Below are 23,237 nucleotides of genomic sequence, written 5' to 3' on the forward strand. Positions count from 1 at the left end.
CTTGGTAGGTTTATAACCATGTTGTTGCTGCTTTGTTTCTCTAGTTTGAGGCACGGTCTTAAATAATCCAGGCTGGCACTGAACTCGTGAAGTAGTGAGTCTGAACTCAGTAGTTCCTGAGTTCAATGGCTGCTTAGCCCAGGTCAGTCTTGCTTTCCTCATCTTCCTATTTCTGCCCCTAACCCTGGTGCTGGGATTCCAGGTGCACACCACTAGGCTTGTTTCTTGTTTTGGCTTTTTTGGCACAGGCTCTCATGTGTGCCGTGAGAGCTAGCTTTAAATTCACTCCATAGCGAATGATGGCCTTGAACTCACTGAACCTCCTGCCTCCCCTTCCCAAATGTTGGGGTTACGAGTCACCATACCTGGCTTTTACATTTATTTACTGTCTTATTTTAGCCCAGGCTGGCCTCAATTCTGTGACACTCTTCCTGGCTTAGACTCTGAGAGCAGGAATTAAGGTGTGTGTTGTCACACCTTATGTGTTATGTTTAAATATATATATTAGGTGCACAGAACACATACGTGTATAGATATACAAACATATAGTTCTTTTTATGTGCACAGAAAGTTTTACTGCGTATCTCTGTGTGCCAAGTGTGTGCCTGGAAGAGAGCACTGAATTCTAGCGTCAGAGATGGCTGTGAGCCGCTGTCACTTTATGGGTCCTGGGAACTGAATTTGGTTTCTCAGTAAGGTTTTTGAGACAGGGTCTCTCTGTGTAGCCGTGGCTGTCCCGGACCAGGCTGTAGGCCAGGCTGGCCTCAAACTCACAGAGAATGGTCTGCTTCTGCCTCTCAAGTGCTGCACCAAAGGCATGAGCCACTTCTGGCTGGCTAGAGCTCTTCTTATGAAGTAGATTACCATAAAAAAGATGGACTAGCAAGTCCTGCTAGGTAAGGACTTTGCCAAACTGTCATTCCAGAAATGTATGTATATACATCATACACATCATGTTACACACACACACACACTCATGTGCCCTGAATTACACAGCACTATGACCCACATACAGGGAGAATGACAATGTATACATGGTGTATTACATAAGCTCTACTTCTCAAGGATGTCAGTGCAAGCTCGGGCCTTCCGAGGTGGCTGGTACGGCTCCTGTGGGGATTGAGGGTCAGGAACACAGAGGAACTAATGCTCACACGGGCAGATCAGGGCCTTAGTGACCTTCAGGTTCAGAGGTTTGTCACTTTTGTTTAGGTTTTTCTTTTCTTTTTTCTTTTTTTCCAAGACAGGGTTTTTCTGTGTAGTCCTGGCTAACCTGAAACTCACTCTGTAGACCCGGCTGGCCTTGAACTTAAGAGATCCTCCTGCCTCTACTTCCTGAGTACTGGGACAGTCACTCCACATGCCATTGTCTGTTCTGGAACTATGTAGATCAGGCCAACCTGGAACTCACAGAGCTCTGACAGACTCTCTCCACACTCAGCTGTCTGCCCTTGCTGTACAGGGTCAGTGAACCTCTCCTGTAAAGGGCCAGTGGGTAACTGTTCTCAAATCCTGCTAAATGACCATCGACAATGTGTAAGTGAGTGAGCACAGCTGTTTAATAAACCTTTACTGACTGATTTGCCTCAGGAGTCTAATCTGCTCAGCACTGTTAGGACTGATGTTTTTACCTGCATTCTTCAATGGAGTTCTCAACCTTGAACTTGAGGCACCTCGACAGTACCAGGATGACAGGCGTGTGTAGTTCATGCGGTGCCGGGGACGGGATTCAGCGCTTCAGGAATGCTAGACAAGAGCCCTGCCCATTGTACCATTTCTTCACCCCTATGTGTCAATGGCAGCTCCACGGTGGCTCTGCTGAGCTGTCTTGTCCCTGGCTGCTCCACACACCAGTAGAAAACCGGACACAGTAGCTGCTCCATGCACACGTGTCCAGTTGGTGGGTGACAGCACCCCAGCTGCTAGGCAGGCTTTTCCTGTCAGTCTATTCAGTGCTCACACTGGCCAGCCAAGGGACGGCCTGGGGGCCAGGGGAACTGGCTGGAGCTTGAATAAGATCCCTTCTCTTATGGTGGCTCTCCAACCAAGAGCTTATCCAACAGTGAAATAGCCAGGGATGGGACAGGCAGAGTCACGGACACTGACTCAGGCTGTGCTGTGTGAGTGGGTATGACAGGGTTGTCTGCCATGTCCTGAAGCCCCAAGTCACTCAAACGGAGGAGTCCAGGTCCAGCCCCATCTACCTACATAACCAAGGAGGGAGCAGGTGACGCTGAGAAAGTGTGTGCAGCTGTTCCTCACTGGCTGTAAATTCATGAGGCTGGGGCTGTAGCTGACTGGGGCTTTGATGGGGACCCAGTATGGCAAAGAACAGTGGGCAACTCCATGACTCTTAGATGGCAGACGAAAATAAGGCAACTTTTCTGGTTAAGATAAACTTTAAGCTCAATTTGTGACGAACAATGACCTTGAATTCTTGATCCTCTAACCTCTACTTCCCAAGTGCTGAGATCCAGAGGTATGTGCTGCCATTGCAATTCTGGGTTGGTTTGCATAGGGTCTTGCTATATAGCCCCTTAAACCTGCAGTCTTTCTTTCTTTTTTAAAAATATTTATTTATTTATAAGTACACAGTCGCTGTCTTCAGACACCCAAGAAGAGGGCATCAGATCTCATTACAGATGGTTGTGAGCCACCATGTGGTTGCTGGGAATTGAACTCAGGACCTCTGGAAGAGCAGTCAGTGCTCTAACCACTGAGCCATCTCTCCAGCCCCAGAATCTTTTCCTTTTCTTCTTTTCTGAGGCAGGGTTTCTCTTGTGTAGCCTTGGTCATCCTGGAACCGGTTGGACTGATGTCTTTGTTCTGTGTGTGTGTTCTCATCACATTTATGTTTATTTATTTATTTAGTGTGTGTTTATCGTTGTGTGCTCCTTACAAGGTGAACATGGAGCTGGTTCTTTCCTACCATGCAAGTCCCGGGGATTCAACTCAGGTCATCAGGCTTGGTGGCCAGTGCCTGCAATGTCAGTCTGTTGGATGTTTCTCAATTAGAAACGCACACAAATAAAACTGAAGACAACCAGCCTCATTCACAAATTTATTCCCCTCCTTCTCCCCATGTGAGAAATACGTAACATTACAGCGAGTGGGGAGCCAGAGCCATGGAGGCTGCTCTGGCCTCCTGCCCTGCAGAGACTTCTGGAGCCACACTGCACCACACTCCTGCACAGTCACTGTAGGTGAGGCGGCCACAGGCCTAGTCATGTCCACATACACCAGGACCATGTGAAGGCTCCCCCAGATCAGGTTGGGCACAGAGGACTACTTCCATGCTTGGGTGCCCGTTTCTTCCCAAGCAAGCAGAGAAAATATTCCTATGGGGTTGTCCAGGGAACAGAGCAAAATGACGCTGGGCTGTTGGTTAAGGACTGACCTGATAGAGCTTAGTGTCCTTCCCCTGTCTTGGCTTTGCCGTAGGTGCTGGGGACTGACCCAGGGCAGGGTGGCCAGGGCTGGTGCTGGGGCTGTTAGTGCTGGACTGGACTCCCCTGGCTCCTCCCCGTCCTCCCCTCATCACGTAGCCATGTGTGTCCTTTGTCCCCAGTTAGGCCTTCACCTAACTCAGCTGCTCCTGAATTTAAAGACACCAACTTCTGCCTCTTCTAGAAGAAACTGAGGTACAGTTTCAGTCTTGGTTTCAGTCTGGGGAATCTTGGGGATGGGTCATTTTCACCCCCTGGGAGGAGCCCTGCAAGTGCCACTTCTGGGGACCAGGGCCCGGGAGAATGACCCTGTTTCCTATATTCAGAGATTTCGGGTGTGCCACTGAAAAGAGGTCGGGCCTTTGTCTCACCTTGTCCTACAGCCAGAACCATCTGGGGCCTCTGGTCCTTCCTCCCCACCCTTCGTAGCTGGTTACTTATGAGCTATGGGGTTTTGGCCAAGTCCTTAGCTTCTCTTTCCTGGGCCACAGTTTCCCAATGTGGGAAAAAGCTCACAGGATGAGTCTCAGCCCCTTTTCCTCCAGAGCCAAACCTCTGGCTTTCCTCTAAGGTGGTCTTTCTTTTTATTTTTTCTTCTTTTTTTAAAGACAGAGTTTCTTTCTGTGGTTCAGCTGGCTGTCCTAAAACTTACAATGGGACCCAGGCTCATTCCTGCCTCAGCGTCTGAATGCTGGAATTCCAGGTGTGTGCCATGATGCCCGGCTTTCTCTATTGTTAATAAACACTGGCCCAGTTTGAAGGTCCATATTAATTATGCCTCCCATATATCCTCAGGAGGCCTCTTTATTCTGGGGCTCCTTCCATCAGGAACTAGACAGCCATGGCAGAGACTGCTGCACCCACAATCCTGGAGCTGTAGTGGTTGGCACAACCCCAACCCCAGAAGCTGTGAGAAGGCTGCCAGATGGCCAAACAGCATAGCAGGGGACTCTTATCTTCTTAGAACAGCGGAAGGCAACAAACTGAATAGAGGGTATCAAAAAAACAAACCCTCATGTCCTAATCCTCTGACCTGAGTGTCCCCACTTAGAAAAAGGATCTTCAGAGATGTAATAAAGGCTCTTTCAATGTGGTCATCCTGGATTTAGGGTGGGTCTTGTACTCAGTGCAGGTGTCCTTGCAAGAGACAGATGGGGGAAGAGAAAGCCACATGAAGACAGGACACAGGGTCCAGATCTGGAGCCACTGAAGCCAGAAGAAAGTGGGGCCCAAGCACCCTGACCTCAGCTGCTGGCTTCCAGAACGGTGGGAGAACAGGTTATTCTGTCCTACGTCACATTCTTAGTAATATGTTGTGTTTGGGCAAGGAAGGTGGGACCCACAGAAAGGGTGGGGGGACCCAGGCCTGAAGGGGTATGGAGGGTGCAGACAGATGTGTGTGTGACATCTAACCCACCCAACTGAGGTGGGAGGGAGTGGGGTAATGCCACAGGCTGAGGGGTGAGGGGACCTGCACAGGCATGATCCCGTCGGGACTTCAGAGGAAGAACGAGGAGAGAGAGATCGGGCACCAATTGCACTTGCTGCCTCCATGGGAGCGGCACTGGCCTGAGGCAAGGCTCACGGTGGCCTGTGCCACCAAAGGAAGGAGGCTCTCTGATGACGGGCAGGTGACCTTGTCTACATCCTGATCAGGCTCGAGCCCTGGTTCCATTTTTTTTTTTACCTTTGCTACGGCAGAGGAGAGACACAGACAGGTTGGCTGAGACCTTGACAGTCCAGTGTGGTTCCTGATCTGCTGAGTGCTCCCAGGGGGAAATGCCCAGATTCTGTCAGTTAGGGGTGAGCACACATCACAGTACATCCAGGTCCTCGTGGTTTCTGCTAGGCCAGAGCAGCCAGGCCAGGAGGTGTGAGGAGGCTCTACTGGCGACCACATGGCCACAGACAAGTCCAGGCCCAGCGGCTGGTTATTTCTTGGAAGACGCTGCCTGGCATTTGGGAGTACAGTGAGCACTGCAGACCTGGCCACGCACCTCCTGCAGCTCCTCACGCAGCTCCTCCAGGGCACTCAAGGTGGGCATCGCTTGTGCCTGAGCCTGCAGCGCCTCTAGTGCCAGTGCCAGGCGACCCACCTCGTCCTGCAGGGCGTTCCAGGCCGCCCGCTGCTCCTCCTCCTTATTGCGCTGCTGAGTCTGGTGGCGCCAGTACTCCAGGACCAGGCAGCCTCCGCCCACAATGAAGATGGTGGCCTCACCCAGCAGCTCAGCACCCAGCTCGGCCGCTGCCTCCTCATTCAGCGGCTTGATGGCTGTGCCTCGGAAGCCCATGATGCGCATCTTGGTCCGCATCTCCACCCAGTGGTACACTGCAGGGGAGAGAGGGGTCGGGTGTGTTGCAAGCCCCACTCCCACACTTTCCTGTTCCAGTTGCAGTCAGAGACCAAGGTGGGAGTGGGAGGTCCCCTTAAGCAAGACCTGTCCTTTGCTTCCCTTAGGGAACGCCGAGTCTCCTCCTGGGGTTACCCGGGGGCTTTCTTCCCTCAGTGCTAAGGTCAGAACCCAGGGTTTCATGCATGTTGGACACTCCTGCTACCACTAAGCTGTACCCCATCTTTTTTGTTTTAGATAGTTGGTTGATAGATAGATAGATGGATGGATGGATGGATGGATGGATGGATGGATGATGGATGTAGCTTATACTGGCCTTCATCTCCCTATGTAGCCAAAGATGACCTCAACCTCTGACTCTGTGCTGGGACAACAAACATGTACTATCGCATTTTACTTTTTTCCAGTTGTAGCACAGGCTGGTCTTAAACTCATGATCCTCCTGCCTCTGCCTCTTGAGTAGCTGGGGTAGTTCTGCACCATAAGAATCAGTCCTAGCTCCAAAGACATCCTTCAAAGTACAAGAAGACTCCAGAGAGCAGCAGGGGGCAGAAACCTGATGTAAGCAGAGGTCCTCAGATGGGAAGTCATCATGCCCCTAGCAGGCCACAAGCACCTGTTCTCTGAGGGTTGAGAACACACAAGCTGTAAAGGCCCAGCAGCCACTTAGCCCCCACTGCCACTCATTAGGTCACCACAGAGGGGCCGGCTCTTTTCCTCCATGGCGCTGTCACCCACTTCCCTGGCAAGAGACCAGCTCCCTTGCTTTTCCTTCCCAGAATGCAGAGGGAGGCTCCGATCCCAGGCTCTCGTGCAATCGCTGCCTCCTTGCCTGGCCCTGCCTCTCCTTAGCACTAGAGAGCCTCGAGGAGCAGCGGAGGTCAGGTGCCCGACTTCACTGGCCATCATCATGGGTGCCCACCAAGCGGGAGGAGATGGAAGGGGCACCCAGGCTAGCTCCTTTCCACATGTACCTTTAGCAGAGCCTTTTCTTTCTCTTTCTTTCTTTCTTTTATTTCTTCCTTCCTTCCTTCCTTTCTTTAGACAGTGTTTCTCTGTATAGTCCTGGATGTCCTGGAATTTGTTCTGTAGAACAGGTTAGCCTCCAACTCAGAGATCCATCTGCCTCTGCCCACTGGTTAGGCTTGGCCAATCTGGAACTCAATATACAGACCGTGATGCCCTTTTCTTTCTTGCTTTCTTGTTTTTCAGGTTCTCATGTAGCACATGCTAGCCTCAAATACGCTATATAGCCAAGAATGACCACCCTCCTGCCTTGACCTGAGCCCACAGGCACGTGCCGCCATCCTTGCCTTATTTACTGTGTTTCTGAGACAGGGTCTCACTGTGTAATCTAGGCTGGACTGAACCTCCTAAGAGCTTCTAGTGCACGACTGTGCCTTTATGACCGGCTTCCTGTACTCGTTAGGCCCGACCTTAGTATTACATGCATGCTGTATCTCAATAAGAAGATGCTTCCAGAATTGGCAATGGCAAGATGGTACAGTACCTAAAAGTGACTGCCACCTAGCCTGATGACCCAAGTTCAATCCCTGGGATCCACATGGTAGAAGAGAATCAACTCCTATAAGTTGTCCTCTGATTTCTATATGCTCATTAGTGGCATGTAGGTGCGCGTGCGCGTGTGTACACACACACACACACACACACACACCATACAATATAATTTTAGCCAGATGTGGTGATATAGGCTTTTAATCCCAGCATTTAGGAGGCCAAGGCAGGCAGATCTCTGTGAGTTCAAGGCCAGTCTGGTCTACAGAGAAAGTTCTAAGATAGCCAGGGCTATTACAAAGAGAAACCCTGTCTTGAAATACAAAAACAAACAAACAGAAACAAAGCAAGAAAGCAAACAAGCAAGCAAACAAACAACTTTAAAGAATTTAGGTACAAGAGCTGGAGGTATGGCTCAGCGGCTAAGAGCTGTTCTTATCGAAGACCCAGGTTCTATTCCCAGCACCCACATGGCAGCTCACGACCTTCTGTAATTCTGTCTCATGGGATCCACTGCAAGCATGTGCACAGACATCCACTCAGGCCAAACATAATATTCATAAAGTAATAAAAACAATCTTCTCTTTTCTTCGCCATCTTCCATAAGAGAGCTCAAACACAATCCCCCACGACCACAGATTACTCTGGAATTTCCAGTGTTCCCCTGAGTAAACTGCAGGGGTCAGCACATCTGGAGTGCAATGGTAAGTCTCGATCTGAGAAAACCACCTTCGTGATCATGGCCGCTCCCCTGCTAGGATAAGTGTATAATAATAAATCTTAAAAAATACAAAAGACTAAATATTACTAATGAAACCCCAGTGAAGTGGTTTGGGTACAAGGACTTATTTCCCAGCCTGTGCTGCCTCAGGGACTCATTTCTCTATGGAATATTCCCCATTCACAAAGCCAGGCTCACCATAAACTCCTAATAAGACATCTAGCATCATTTGTCAAGATAATAGCATAATTAAATTACCACTGTTGCTACTGGCCAGTAAATTGTCACATGGCTCCAAGCAGTCTCTTCCTTGCCCTCCCTACGTATGTCCCAGTGAGCTCAACACTCACTCTGAAGCCTACCACGGTGACACAGACCTTTCCTACTAATACTCAGGAGGCTAAGGCAAGAGGATCACAAATATGAGGCCAGTCTTGGGTGTGTAGTGAGCTTGCCTCAAGAAAACAAAACGACAGCCTGGAGAGACAGCTCAGCCCTTCTTATAGAGGACCCGAGGCAGGTGGAGCCAGCTACCACCAGCCATCCGACACCTAATCTCGGCCTTTATGGTGCATATATTTGTGTGTGCATGTACACACATACACAAATAAAATAAAAATAAAATTCAAAACTCAGGGAAGTGGAAAGATGGCCTAGCAGTTAAGGACACTGGCTGCTCTTCCAGACGACCCAGGTTTTATTCCCAACACCCTGTGGCTCACACAGTTTGTAAGTTCAGTTCCAAGGGATCCCAAGTCTTCTACCAGCACACAGACATACATGTAGACAGGCACCTGTATAGCCAAAGCTGCCCCAGAACTCCTCCTGCTTCTGCCTCTGCAGGCTGGGATCGCAGGAAGGCACAGCACATTCTCTTCCTTGTCTGTCTTGCTGACTCACAGTCCTTCCCTCTAAAACAGTTCCTGGCACACACAGGCACTAAATACAAGGACTGGTGACTAATGCATCTCCTAATGACTCCACCACAGAATGACCTCTGCCTATGTTCCCCACCCAGACCTGGACAGAGCAGCTGGGCTTAGGAGAGGGACACCTGGAGTTCCGGAGACTGAGAGCTCAGGGTGCTCAGAAATGGGGGGTCCTGGGCTCCAGTCCTACACCTGCTGTTGAGTTGCTGTGTGACTGGTCAGGATTCTGAATAGCACGGTGTATCTGCTTGCTTCCCATCTTGCAAATGTGGAGAGCAGTAGGTAGGGAGGGGAGCGCAAATGTGGGGTGCTCCTGGCGTGGCTCAAAGGGTTGCTGGCTCATCATCCCATGGTGAGCAAGGACTGTAGCAATCTGATGGGAGATGGCAGGGCTGCCTGCAGGAATGGAACTGAGTTGAGCCCTAGAGCACTGTGGTTAAGGCCACCAAGGAGTCAAGCTGTCTGGCTTGAAGCCTGTGCTGAGCTAATTCACCACCTCCTGCCCTGAGGCCTCAGTTTCTTTAAGCATCTGGGGTGCTTAAACCAGCCACAGTAGAGGTGTACTGACTCGGGCCTGTAATTCCAGCATTTGGGAAGCTGAGAATTAAGACTGTTTCAGACTAGCCTGAGCTACACAGAAAGACTGTCTTAGTTAGGGTTTTACTGCTGTGAACAGACACCATGAACAAGGCTACTCTTATAAGGACACCGTTTAATTGGGCTGGCCTACAGGTTCAGAGGTTCAGCCCATTATCATCAAGGCAGGAACATGGCAGCATCCAGGCAGGCATGGTACAGGGGGAGCTGAGAGTTCTACATCTTCACCTGAAGGCTGCTAAGAGAAGACTGGCTTCCAGGCAGCTAGGACAGGAGTCTTAAAGCTCATGCCCACAGTGACACACATACTCTAAAAAAGCCACACCTCCAAATACTGCCACTCCCTGAGCCAAACATATATAAACCATCACAGAGACCCTGTCTCAAAAGAAAGACACAGGGTTCTCTTCCCCCACAGCAGGGCGGCACATGACCAGGACACAGTAATCTGCCACAGGCTTTGAAAGAGCATGTTCCACCTTCACAAGTCTGTCTGTCTCTCCTCTCTCTCACAGTAAGTTCTCACATAGCCTAGGCTGGCCTGGAACTTGCTGGTAGCTAAGGGTGACCTCGAGCTCCTGCTCCTACTTCCTCCACTTTTCAAGTGCTGGACTGACAGGCCGTGTCTCCATCGGCTGCTTTTACCCCACTCCCTAGCACAGACCCCAGGGCCTCAGTGCACACTAGGCTGCACCCATGGGTCCCTCCCGAAGTGCAAAATGCACAGTGTGAGGCTTTAGAGATGGCTGGCAGTTAAGAGCACTGACTGCTCTTCTCAAAGACCCGAGTTCGGTTCCCAGCGATCACAGAGCAGCTGCCAGCTGCCTATGACTTCAGATCCAGGAGATCCAACACTATCTTCTCAACATCTCAGGTACCAGGTGTGTGTTTCCATTAAAAGAAATAAGAAGCTTGGTGCTCAGAGCTCTGGCAGCCTTACTGAGGTCATGAGATTTGTCCGAATAAAAACAAAACAAAAAAAAAGGGGGGGGGGGGACTGGAGAGATGGCTCAGTGGTTAGAGCACTGACTGCTCTACCAGGGATCCTGAGTTCAATTCCCTGCAACCACATGGTGGCTCACAACCGTCTGTAATGGGATCTGACGCCCTCTTCTGGTGTCTGAAGAGAGTGACAGTGTGCTCACATACATAATAAACAAACAAACAAAAATGTCAGCAAGAGGAAGACAGCATCACCAAACCTCTGAGAGGAGCTTTATCGTCTAGCCGGCAGGTCTGACTCCAGGTTTGGCTAAGGTTTGCTGGCTGGTTTTCAATGAACTTGAGAGGAGTACAGAGACTTTTGGAAACACCCACTGACAGGTAGCTGCTATTCAGCCAGCTTTCTGTGCCCGCCAAGCAGTTAGAGCAAGCCCGGGTGCTGGACAGAGCTAAAGGACTGACTCGGGCGCCCTCTCCCGTCCACTCAGAGTACTGCAGGCAACCTGAGTAAGGCGAGTGTGAGACAGCCTTCAAACACCTGAAGGACCTGAAGGGATTGCGTGTTTTTGTAGCTATGGAGACAGAAGCAAACGAGGTACTTAGCTTTCTGCACCCTCCGTTGCTCTGAGACAATCTTGCATAGCCCTGGCTGACCTCACACTTGTTAAGTAGCGGAAGATCCTCCTGCATCCACTTCTCAAATGCCAGGTGTGAGCCACCAAGCCCAGCCCCAGCTGGTTAAAAACTGTTTACTTTTGGACAGGCCCAGTGGACAAGCTTGGCCCTAAACGCACAACCGTCCAGCACCAGTCTCTTGAGTAGCTGGGATTATAGGAGTATAGCACTCAGTCAGGCAGCAAGAGCTGGGTGGGGGCATCCAAATGTCAGCCCAGACCTGCACCAAGGACTCACAGTAAGCACCACTGGTTTTTTGAGGCAGGATTTCATTCTTTGGTCCAGGTTGACCTTGAATTATCTGCAATCCTGCTATCCTCTGAGGACTGGAATTAGAGAGGAGTCACCAGGACTGAAGGAAGACACTGTTTTGTGTAAACAAAAGCACTGGGGATGGATAAATAATTCTAAGATACAGTTGACAAAGACCAGGCATAGGGCCCATGCCTTTAACCTCAGCACTCGGGAGGCAGAGACAGGCGCAGCTCTTGAGTGTGAGGCCAGCCTGGGCTACAGAGTTCCGGGACAGACAGGGCTACACAGTGAGACCTTGCCTCTAAAAACAACAACAGAGAAAGAAAGAATAAAAATAATCAATGCCACTCATTGTTTTTAAAATACTTACATATATTATGTTAGCAAGATATATAACTGGTTATAATAAATGATGCGCGTACACACACACACACACACACACACACACACAATCTCACACTCACACACGTGTTTCCTTAGTAGGAGAGCATCTCGAGTGTTTACAGGTCAACAGCAACAGCCTGGCTGCCACACACAGAAGCTGATGTGACACTCTCAAGACTATAAATAGATCTTGGGGAAGTGACTTTCTCTGGAGAGCATTAAAAATAAAAATGCGGGTGCTTCCCCAGGTCAGCTGGGCAGGCCATGTAGGTGGCACCCCTGGACACCTCAGGCCAGTACCCACAAAGTCACACTGTGCCTACAGGTCATCTGCCTGCTGCTTAGCAGCTGTACTTCACCCAGTCTTGCCTGTCCCTCCCTCCCTGACGTCCCGACTTCCTTCCTTGGCCTGCATTAGGTTGGCTTCCAGTGACGGAGATCTACCTGCCTCTGCTGTGTGTTGGGATTAAAGACGTGCACACCACACACCAAAGCCCTTTCTATTTGTGAACGTGTGTCGCACACACTACTGGGCTACACCAGCACTAGCCTTTCTTCTCTTTTTCTTTCTTTTTTCATATTTGTTTGTTGAGATGGTTTCAGGAGCCCAGCTAGCCTGAAACAACTAAGCCTCCTGCCTCCACCTCCGAGGTGCTGGGACTACAGGTCTGAGCCTTGCACTAGGCCTCTTTCCTTGGTTTTTGAGCTAGGATCTCACTGTATAGCCCAGGCTGGCCTGGACCTTGAGGTTTCCTGCCTGGCTTCCCAGGCACTGGGATTACAGACAAGTACCACCCTGCCTGGCTAGGCCTAGTTCTCCAACTGAGGGGTGATTGGTTGGGGCTGTCATTTCTAGACGTTCTAATGGTTCCATGTTTCCAGTTTCCTGGCAATTTTCAGTTTTACTTGTTTATCACTCCTCTTTTGTCTTTTTAACACACACACTTCGGTATTTTTGGTTTTGAGTTTTTGTTTTTTTGAGACAGAGTCTCATGTAGCTCAGGCTGACTTCAAACTCAAAAACAGCCAAGGATGTCCATGAGCTTCTGACCTTCCTGCCTCCACCCTCCAGACTGCTCGCTAAAGTGGTAACCACACCCTTTCTGCAGTGGGCCTGGACCCCAGGGCTTCTCGAATGCCAGGCCAGCACTCTAGCAACTGAGCCCAGGCTCGGCTTTGAACCTGGCTATTTCACGGTCACATCTGGTAATGCGGTGATTTGTAGTTCACAGGTCTCTCCAGGCTCCCACTCAGTGTGGTGTCCCCTTGTCTACGGGGAACACACTTTTCTACTGTGGTCCCATGTGGGCCACAGTGTCCCATGAACTTCTCTGAGCCAGATACCAAAAGGCACAGCAGACACATTCCTTCTTAGCAGAATATAACTACTAGCCAATGGCCACAAGCTCAGGGGACAACATGTCCATGTAGAGTGTGAGGGGACAGCCAGTGCTGGAGCAGGTGTCTAGTATACATGCGGTTTTAGGTTCCATGTCAGGTACAAAATAATATTCAAGACAACAGTAATAATTGATGTGCCCAGCTGCACTGGGAGCCGAGGTGTGGCCTTCAGGGTAGCTTGCACAGGCAGCCCCCTGCCCAGTGTCCCCGCAGCACAGCTCCCGCCCTCGGGCATTAGTAGCTGGAAAGGCCCAGACCATCAGGTGGCCTGGGGACCCTTCCCCTGCTGTAAGGGACACGGCCTCTTTTCTGGAAAACTCAAACACTCAGTTTATAAGAAGGTGTGGTTCAGCGTGGAGCATTCGAAGGCAGGTTGGGGGAACTGGATGCTTTCACAGGTGACCCCTCACAGCCACCTTGTGAGTTGGACTTTCTCACTTTATTCCCAGCTATTTTCCCAAGGTGAGCTTCTTTGTCCCCTTGCTGTGTACCTCCGTGGTCAAGGTGCTTTGTTTTGAGAAAGGACTGCTGACCTATAACTCGGTCCAGAGCTTAGGATGGAGGACCGTGAACTCCAGATCTCCCTAGTGCAGAGATTACAGGTGTGTGCCACCGGCCCATTCTTGGTTTCCTGAGGCAGGATCTCACACTGGAGCCCAGTGTGATGCAGGCATCCTCATGCATCAGCCTCCCATTTGCTGATTACAGGTGTGCAGTACCATGCTTGGCTCTAACTGTAGCTTCTGATCAAATAGCCATTGTCAACATGCTAGAATTGGAGAGAGGAGGCCCAGACTTGCACAAGAGGTAAGCCTGTGAGAGCCAACTGTGAGGTAGGGCTCACAACTCTTACAGGCTGCAAGTCTTCAGTATGAGCTAGAGCAGGTGGTGTTAGCAGCACAAGAGCTAGCATGACCACGCGGGGTCAACAGAAACATGGCACCACATCTGTATGTGTTTCAACTAACATTCACAACAGCACTTACAAGTCAGGCCAGGGCTATAGTGTGGCTCAGTGGTAGAGCCCCTGCCTAGGATCCCCCAGTGAGGGGCTGGGGGCGTGGCTCAGTGGTAGAGCCCCTGCCTAGAATCCCCCAGTGAGGGGCTGGGGGCGTGGCTCAGTGGTAGAGCCCCTGCCTAGAATCCCCCAGTGAGGGGCTGGGGGCGTGGCTCAGTGGTAGAGCCTAGCATGCTTGAGACCCCAAGTTCAACCCTTAATTTTATTAAAAAAATATTTTTTTCCCTTGGTCATACTAACTTATAAAAGTGTCAGAGCACTCAAAAACAGACTTTAAAACCAGGGCTCAGAGAGGTTAAATAACTTGCCTGGGTCCTTAGGCTGGGCTGTGGGCCATGCTACTGACTGGTTCAGAGCATGCTGAGGGCACCAGCAATCAGTCAGAAGTACTTTACTCTGCAGAAAGGCATTGGTGTGCCCAGGACATACCCAGAGGAAATCACAAAGCAGGGACATGAGGGCAGACAGCCTTTATCAGTGTACTAAGCCCTATTCTCACATGACAACAGAGTCCTCCCAGCCACTGAGAACGACCAGGTCCATGGCTCTAGGTGACTCTTCCACATCCACACAGGAATCTCAGGGGTGGGTTTTCTCATTTGGGCCAGGCTGACCTCAAGCTGGCTAGTAACCAGGTGAACTTTGAACACATTTCCTCCCGTCCTCAGACTCCCAGTGCTGGTATTACAGACATGCACAACAATGGCCAGATGTTTGCTCGGTTTTCAAATACAGCAGAGATGCTCAGAGAGGGCAACATGCTCTGGATATCACACAGCAAGTCAGTGGTGATGGCAGGATTCAAATCCAAGAGTGCCTGCACTGTGGTCGAGTATGCCCGTTTCTGTGTGCTAGCCAGTGCAGTCTCCTTCTGCACCATCTGTGGTCCACGCTCAGGGCTGCTGTGACAGAGCCATGGGGAGAGCACTGTGTACCTCCAGGCCCTGCCCTTAATGGCCTTCAGCACCCACTTCCTGCTGGACTGGGAACTCAGTGAGCTGTCTGGGGAGCCTCTAGGGAGACAACTAGAAGGAGAGGGCCAGGAGCTAGCTGAACCAAAGCTCCTTGGTGCCACCTGCCACCTGCCACTCAGCTCCTGCACTCTAACAGAGGAACCTCCAGCAGAGCCCAGCCAAGCCACAAACTAAAGAGACAAAGGGGTCACAGCTGTCAGGTGTGGTGGTAGATGCCTGCAATCTTACTGTCAAGGAGGCCGAGGCAGAAAACTCACATGAGTTTGAGGCCAGCCTGACCTACAGTGTGTTAAGTCTGTCTCACACATCCCTCCCACTCCCACCCCAAAAACTGAGGCTAAGAGCATTTTCTCCCCTTGCAGGGTCCTGAGCTTGGTTCCCAGCACCCTGTCACTCACAGCCATCAGTACCCCAGCTCCAGGGATCTGGCTCCCTCTTCTGGTCTCCTAGGACATCTGCGCACACATACACATAAGTAAAAATATGTCTTGTTTGTTCTTAATTGAAAAAAGAAAAGGAGTCAGTGGGTTGCAAGCATGAAAGACCACGCCTAGCCTTTGAGTGTTTCTTGTCCCTAGAATTCCAGCAGGAGTCGAATCCCCAGAAAGCTTTGTTAGTGGTTAAGGGAGTAGAGACTTATCTAGACTGTGAAGACTCAAAAGTGGAGCCTCTAAGGTCTTTAGATCACTAGGAGATGAAGCGCAAAGGCAGAATCCCAGAATGGCATTACAGACAGAGAGGAGCCACAGACAGTGATGTCCCAGAACTCTACCAGCAAGAAGGCCATCAAAAGAGCTCAGTGGATGCAAATGATACCCAGACTCTGAGCTAAATAAACCTCTTTTCTTTATACACATAGTCTGCCTCAGGTATCCAGTTACTGTAATGAAAATACAATTAATGGGGGTTGGAGAGATGGCTCAGTAGCTAAGAGCACTGGCTGCTCTTCCATAGGTCCTGAGTTCAAGTCCCAGCAACCACATGGTGGCTCACAATCATAATGGGATCTGATGCCCTTTTCTGGTGTGCCTGAAGACAGCTACAGTGAACTCATATAGTACTCTTATAAATAAAAATAAATATCTTTTTTTAAAGATTTATTTATTATATATAGCTGCCTTCAGCTATATATAATAAATAACTCAGGTCCTCTGAAAGAACAGTCAGTGCTCTTAACCTCTGAGCCATCTCTTCAGCCCCAATTCAATTCAATAAAATTCAATTCAATTCAAGTCAATAAAAAATTCAATAAAAGAGCGGGGACCTTTGAAGGACCACAGCCTTGCTTACTGCATGTGGCAAACTAGGAAAATGAGCAACACTGCAGAAAGGAATAAAGGGAGTGAAGCAGGGTCTTCCTACCCAGAGCCACCCTCAGCTTCCTCTGAAGCACATGTAACACACCTTGTGTTAGAGTCCGGGGGAAGAGAGCACTTTGAACTTGCAGACATGTCTAAAATCCTAGCACTAAGAAGACCTCCAAAGCAAGAGGATGGCTACAAGTTCTAGGCCAGCACCCAGAACTGTACTATATCCTGTCTTCAAAGTTAAAAAAGAAGAAAACAAGACTTCTTTCACTGCACAGTGCATCAAGGAACTGGACTGAATGTAAGACTCTCTTCCTCCCAGGAGTGTGGGTCACATGGGACAGCCAGGAACCATAGGACAGGCTTCTGCTTCATGACTACTGAACTTCTGGAGACTTCTTCCCTGTACTCTCTCAGCTGTAGCAGCCACAATGCCTTCCTACCTGTGGGGATAAGATTAAAGGCACATACCTTTAATCTCAGCACTGAGGAGAAGGCAGAGGTAGGGAGATCTCTCTGAGTTCAAGGCTAGCCTGGTCCACATAGTTCCAGGTCAGGCAGGGCTCCAGAGTGAGGCTCTGTCTTAGAACAAAGTAAAGCACAACACAAGATCTAAGTGCCAAACCTGCAGGGAAGAGCAGAGGAGAGCGGAGGAGAGCAGAGGAGAGCGGAGGAGAGCAGAGGAGGACAGAGGAGAGCAGAGAGCAGAGGAGAGCAGAGGAGGGCAGAGGAGGGCAGAGGAGAGCAGAGAGCAGAGGAGAGCGGAGGAGAGCAGAGGAGGGCAGAGGAGAGCAGAGAGTAGAGGAGAGCAGAGGAGAGCAGAGGAGGGCAGAGGAGAGCAGAGAGCAGAGGAGGGCAGAGGAGAGCAGAGGAGAGCAGAGGAGAGGAGAGGAGAGCAGAGGAGAGCAGTGGAGAGCAGAGGAGAGCAGAGGAGAGCAGAGGAGGGCAGAGGAGAGCAGAGGAGGGCAGAGGAGAGCAGTGGAGAGCAGAGGAGGGCAGAGGAGAGCAGAGGAGAGCAGAGGAGGGCAGAGGAGAGCAGAGGAGGGCAGAGGAGGGCAGTGGAGGGCAGAGGAGGGCAGTGGAGGGTAGAGGAGGGCAGAGGAGAGCAGAGGAGGGCAGAGGAGGGCAGAGGAGAGCAGAGGAGAGCAGTGGAGAGCAGAGGAGAGCAGAGGAGGGCAGAGGAGGGCAGAGGAGAGCAGAGGAGGGCAGAGGAGGGCAGTGGAGAGCAGAGGAGGGCAGAGAGCAGCGCCTGACCTGCAGAAACAACTCTGGTAATTCAGAGCCACTACACAATTAGAGCTATAGCCTCAGGCACTTAGCACTGTGAAGAAAGGAAGGAGACTGAAAGAAAGCTAGGTGGGGCTGTACAAGGTCAGAACATCTCCAACAGCTTGGCAAGTCTTCTCTGCCTGTTTGCCAACTACTCTCTCCCACCTAATGGCTGCCAGTTCCACTTTCAAACAAGTTTCTAGATCAATCACTACTGGCAGGAAAGGAAAGCTGACTTGCTAACCAGAGGACTCAAGACACCATCTCAAGACCATGTCCACACATGTACATATCCACAAAGTCTGCTGTGTCCTAAATCTATCCTTCCCGAGACAGATATGGACACACTATACTTTGTGATGTCCCTGCCAAAGACACACAACTCAGATCCAATTGAGGAAAGTTCCAGGCTGCAGAACTAATGTCAGTGTCATGAAAAACAAGGGTGGGCAGAGATACCTGTTGAGAGCAGTTGAGAGCAGGGGCACCAGACCTCAAGTGGCCCAGGCTGGCCTCAAACTAGTTATTTAGCTGCAGATGAACTTGCTCCTGATCCGCTCCTGCTCTATCCTTCACCTTCCAAGTGTCAGCATGGTAGGCATTTGTCACCGTGTCTGGCCCCGCCCACACCCCTGTACTAGACAGCTCTCTACCACTGTGATACATCTTCAGCTACTTCTCTTTCTTCACCTATTATTTTGAGGCAGGGTCTGTGGAAGCTGGATTCTGAAAGCTGTCTCCGTGATGCATTCACCCTCAGCCAGTGATTTACCAAAGATCTATTAAATTATAACTCAGGAGGTGCTCACCAGGCCCCACCCTGCCATAAAGAATAAAGAACTACTACAGTTAACAGTCACTGGAGGAGGGAGATTTATTCTTCACTGAGAGGTGATACCATGGTCGGGCTAATATAAACCCTCACCCATGCACAGCCAACAACTCAACAGATTCAAAAACAATAATAATGAGCTATCTTGTTCTTTGTTTTTGGAGACAAGGTTTCTCTGTGTAGCCCTGGCTGTTCTGAAGCATTCTCTGTAGAGCAGGCTGGCCTCGAACTCAGAGATCTGCCTGCCTCTGCCTCCTGAGTGCTGGGACTAAAGGCACCTGCACCACCACTGCCTGGCTATAAGGAGCCATCCTCAATTTCAGAACTCCAGAGGCAGGGAGGTCTCCATGAGTTCAGCATGGTCTACACAGTGAGTATTAGACCAGCCAGGCAACTCTGTGAGACCCTGTCTCAAGGAAGGAAAAAGTTATGAAATAAGAAAGAGGGTTGGTTGGAAAAGAGGGGGTCAGTGGGAGTGGGCAAGAACGGTTAACGGGGGAATACAAAACAGTGAAATTGTTGAAACCGTACAATAAAATGCACAGATCTACCTGCCTGTAAACCTGCACATGGCAGTCAGAGACAGGGGGTTCAGAAGTTTGAGGTGAGGTCATTCTCTACTTTGCGGCAAGTTTGAGGCCTGCTGGGTTACATGAGAGCCAGTCACAAAAAATTAATACACTATACCTTGAGGCTGAGGTGTGATTCAGTGGTAAAGCTCTTACCCAGTGCACCAAGACCCTGTGTTCCATCTTCAAGGCCACACACACACACACACACACACACACACACACACACACACACGCACATACATACACACATGCAAATACACACACACTCAGGAATAGGATCAGAGCCTATAACTTTCTAATGAGCCCTGCCCTGCACCCTCAGGCAAAGCCAAGGAGTTGCCAATGGTCAACCCCACCCCCACATGAGCGATCTTTTTTTTTTTTTAAATATTATTTATTTTATGAATGTGAGTACACTGTAGCTGTCTTCAGACACACCAGAAGAGGGCATCAGATCTTGTTACAGATGGTCGTGAGCCACAATGTGGTTGCTGGGAATGGAACTCAGAACCTCTGGAAAAGCAACTAGCGTTCTTTACCTCTGAGCCATCTCTCCAGCCCCATGAGCTACTTTCCTATTGCCATTGGTCTCCATCTAATCAGGTGCAGTGGGGCCTCAGAACCCTTGCTTACATAGCTCCTTCTACCTCATTTCTTTTCTTTCTAGCAGTTGTTCCTACCTAACAGGCTTTTATTTTTTTTGTTTTTGAAACTGGGGCTTGTGTTACAACTCAGACTGGCTGGAACTCGATGTGTAGTCTAGGCTGGCCTCAAACTCGAGGCACTCCTCCTGCCTCAGCGTCCCAAGTGCTGGAATGTGCCCCATGCCTGGCCAGACTTCCTATCTACGTTTTAGGTACTGATGCTGGTTGTTGCCTATCTTCCCCCACAGGAACCTTGAGACCTGTATTTTTTTACATCTTCATACTCTTCACAGTAAGGCAGGGCTTCACACAGCATGAATGCACAGAGGGAATCCATACAGCAGGAAGAACAGAGCTCCTGCAACCACTAAGGACCCGTGTCCTACAGGCTGGGCGAACACAGCCTGGAACACAGTAGGTAGGCACTAACTGCTCCTGTCTCTCAGCCTCTGAACAGAACTGCAAACAGAGGCTCAGGTAGGCGACCTCTTTCTAACGTCGTCATGTAAGGGGTAGGGTCAAGCTGTTCCCTGAACCACAAAGCTAAGACGAGTCCCAGGACTTAGAAAGAAAGCAGGAAGCTGAACAGGCCCGGGAGTCCAGAGTCCACAGCTAGACCCTGGCACAAGCCTCCACTGTGAAAACACTGACTGTACTGGAGTGTGATCTTGGAGAGCGACCCAATTCCTGCCTGTGCCCGCTTACTCTTTTCTTCTATACATTTAAGCAGTCGTCCCTGGCTTGTGTTCTGTGGATCTTGGAACTCACTTTATGGGTAAAGATAACTTCTAAGTTGCACTGAATCTCCTGCCTCTGCCTTCCAAGTGCTGAGATTTACAAACACGGTACCAGTTTTGTTTGTTTGTTTGCAGCCAGGGTTTCTCTGTGTAACAGCCTTGGCTGTCCTGTGGACTAGGCGGGCCTTGAACTCAGACACCCACCTGCCTGTGCCTCCCAAGTGCTGGGATTAGAGATGTACACCAGCACTGCAGGCTGGTTTGTCTGTCTGTTTGGGTTTTTTTTTGGTTTTGCAACAAAGTCTCACTTAACTCAGACTGAACTCAATAAGGTATCTTAAGGTACCTGAAGCTGGCCCTTCTGTTCCTACTCCAAAACCTTCCAAATACTGGGATGTGAGTTTACACCATCACACGTGGCTTCAAAATCCAAACTTTTTCACTGCAAGAACTGTGGCCCAGGCAGAAGCTCCACCAAACACCAAAAGAACCAAGAATCTTATTGAACACATATGGAGAGGGGGGAGCCAACAATGTCCCTCAGTGGTCTGGTGAGATTCTCCTCACCCTTCAGGTCTCAGTTGGAATACTCCCTCTGCTAGGAAGTGCCCTATGTACTCCAGGCAGGGTCAGGTATCTAGTGGGCTCTGCCATCCCATCTAGATTGTCACTGTATGGATCTTGGTTTGACAGACTGGTACTGGCGTAGATCCTGTTGTTTCATAAGCAGTTCAAAACAGACACTCATCATATATAAGTTACATGGGGCGTTGGATAAACGTGAAAAGTAGTTCTCAACGAGAGAGAATAGATCAGTCTTTTTTAGGAGCACATATCTGGTGCGTTTGAAAGCAAGTGAGGACACAGACTTCCTTGGATCACCCGGCTGCCTACAATCTCTGACAGTTCTAAGATAACGCTGACATATTAGGTCCGTATCTCCCAGTGCCCAGTCAAGAAGCCTGCACGCTGTGGCTACTGAACAAATGGACCGGTATGAGGAATCTCATAAATAAACGTTAGGACGTCCATTCTGGGGTCATCCTTTTGCCAGGTCGCAAGATTCCATCACCATCACGAACCTAATTCCGTGCAAAACTAACGCATAAGCTCTGGGCTCTAAACCCAGGGTGATACGCAAAGCACCCACAGGGCGTAAGGGAAACTAAGGGACAAGCTGGAGTTTCTGGAGTAAAGTGTCTCTCTTAAGGATGGCTTAGTAAGGGATAGCATTGGGACTTCTCAGTCCCGCCCCTAACTTCTGACAAATAAGCCCCACCCTAATGCTTCTCATACCTCACCCTATTGGCTGGAGGAGACGTCAACCGCCACAACCCCTTTTCCCTATTGGCTTGCATTCCAAACTCGCGCGGTGACGCCACTGACCGCTCGCCCTTCTTCCCTATTGGGCGAGTGACACGCCCCTCTATCAGAAGCTATCCTCATTGGCTATAGCGTTTTGCCGGTTCGCACCGTGATTGGTCAGACACAGAAGCCTTTTCCCCTGAACTAGAAGGATCGGGAATGGAAGGGCTAGAGGCCTTAGGGTGAGACTCACGCTGGGCTGGCGGCAGGCAGATGTAGGTCTTGAAGAACTCGCTGCGGCGGGCGGCATCCTTGATGCGGTTGGCCAGCGGCTTGCTAACCTGCCGGATGCCCAAGTAGAACAGCTTCGCCATGGGGAACGCGCCCACCACCATCTTGGCGGCCGCCCTGGGCACGCGCAACCTTGCTGACTGGGCGGGGCGCCGCCGACCTCGCCGCTCCTCCCCCGCCCGCCGGAGGGCCGTGCGTGCCTGCGTAAGGAGGGACTTGCCTACGTGCCTACGTACGAGCGTGCGTTTGCACGCTCGCGGCGGGGGTGGTGGGGAGGGTGTTTGTCTGAAGGGGGGTGTTCGTGACGTCACCGCGTCGACGCCCCGACGTCCGTACGTTGGGTATGCAAATATGCGGCGGAAGTGAGGCGTCAGAGAGTGAAGCCGTTAAACGGCCGCTCGTGGGAGCGTGGTTCGAGCACTATTCCCGACGTGCTGACGTCACCGCGTCCTGCGTGATGTCACGTACTGAGTCGGCTTCCCTGCCCTTAGGAGGCGCCAGCTTAGTCCCAGTTCAGTCTGTTGAGTCGGGGTATGGCTTCCTCCGCGGTTAGCTCGCTCACCGGGGAGTCAGGCGAGTCAGCGCGTAGTCATACGGACCTGCAGCTTTACTCATTCTGAAGTTGGAGGAATGACTCAACCCTTCAGGAAATCGGTTCTTTTCTTTTTTTCCCCTAATTGTTTTTAAATGCTGGTCTCATGTAGCCCAGCCTGGCTGCGAACTCACTGCGTAGCTTAGGCTGTCCTCGGCGCTCCTGATCCTCTTGTGTCTCTGCCGCAGCGCTGGGATCACAACCCTGCGCTTCACGGCCCAGCACTGATAGCAGTTTCTCTGGGAGCAAAATGTCACAAATAACAGCACCTGTCTTGATTGTGTTTTCTGTGTTGTGAGGCTCTGAACCCCGAGGCATTTCCCATGTTAGGATAGGGGTTCAACCACCGAGCAGGATTCCAGCTCCCCACGGGGGATTCTACCGCTCGGCCACGCTCTAAACCCCTCACTGAGTGACTCTACAGCTTTGTGTGTGAATCCTGAATGTAAAACACAGGAAGTGACCACATGTGGAGCATGT

The 23,237-nt window shown here is 50.5% G+C and overlaps 1 protein-coding gene across 1 annotated transcript; it reads right to left on the bottom strand.

Annotated features, from left to right (window-relative positions):
• Positions 1-3,053: 3,053 nt before the first annotated feature.
• OPA3 (outer mitochondrial membrane lipid metabolism regulator OPA3) lies at positions 3,054-22,344 on the bottom strand. The gene is made up of 2 exons (XM_080909261.1): positions 22,128-22,344; positions 3,054-5,775 (listed from the first exon to the last, which is right to left on the bottom strand). The coding sequence occupies exons 1-2, from the start codon at positions 22,267-22,269 to the stop codon at positions 5,378-5,380; spliced, it is 540 nt and encodes a 179-aa protein (XP_080765387.1). The 5' UTR covers positions 22,270-22,344; the 3' UTR covers positions 3,054-5,377.
• Positions 22,345-23,237: the final 893 nt, after the last annotated feature.

The sequence above is a fragment of the Micromys minutus genome (genome assembly GCF_963924665.1).
Source record: "Micromys minutus genome assembly, chromosome: 32".
NCBI lineage: Eukaryota > Metazoa > Chordata > Mammalia > Rodentia > Muridae > Micromys > Micromys minutus.

What these genes read in the sequence shown, in the direction of transcription:
- OPA3 (XM_080909261.1), bottom strand. Translation starts at nt 22,269, where the DNA reads ATGGTGGTGGGCGCGTTCCCCATGGCGAAGCTGTTCTACTTGGGCATC. An exon ending in CTGCCTGCCGCCAGCCCAGC is followed by an intron (nt 5,776 to 22,127) that starts GTGAGTCTCACC and finishes TCTCCCCTGCAG; the next exon opens with TGTACCACTGGGTGGAGATG.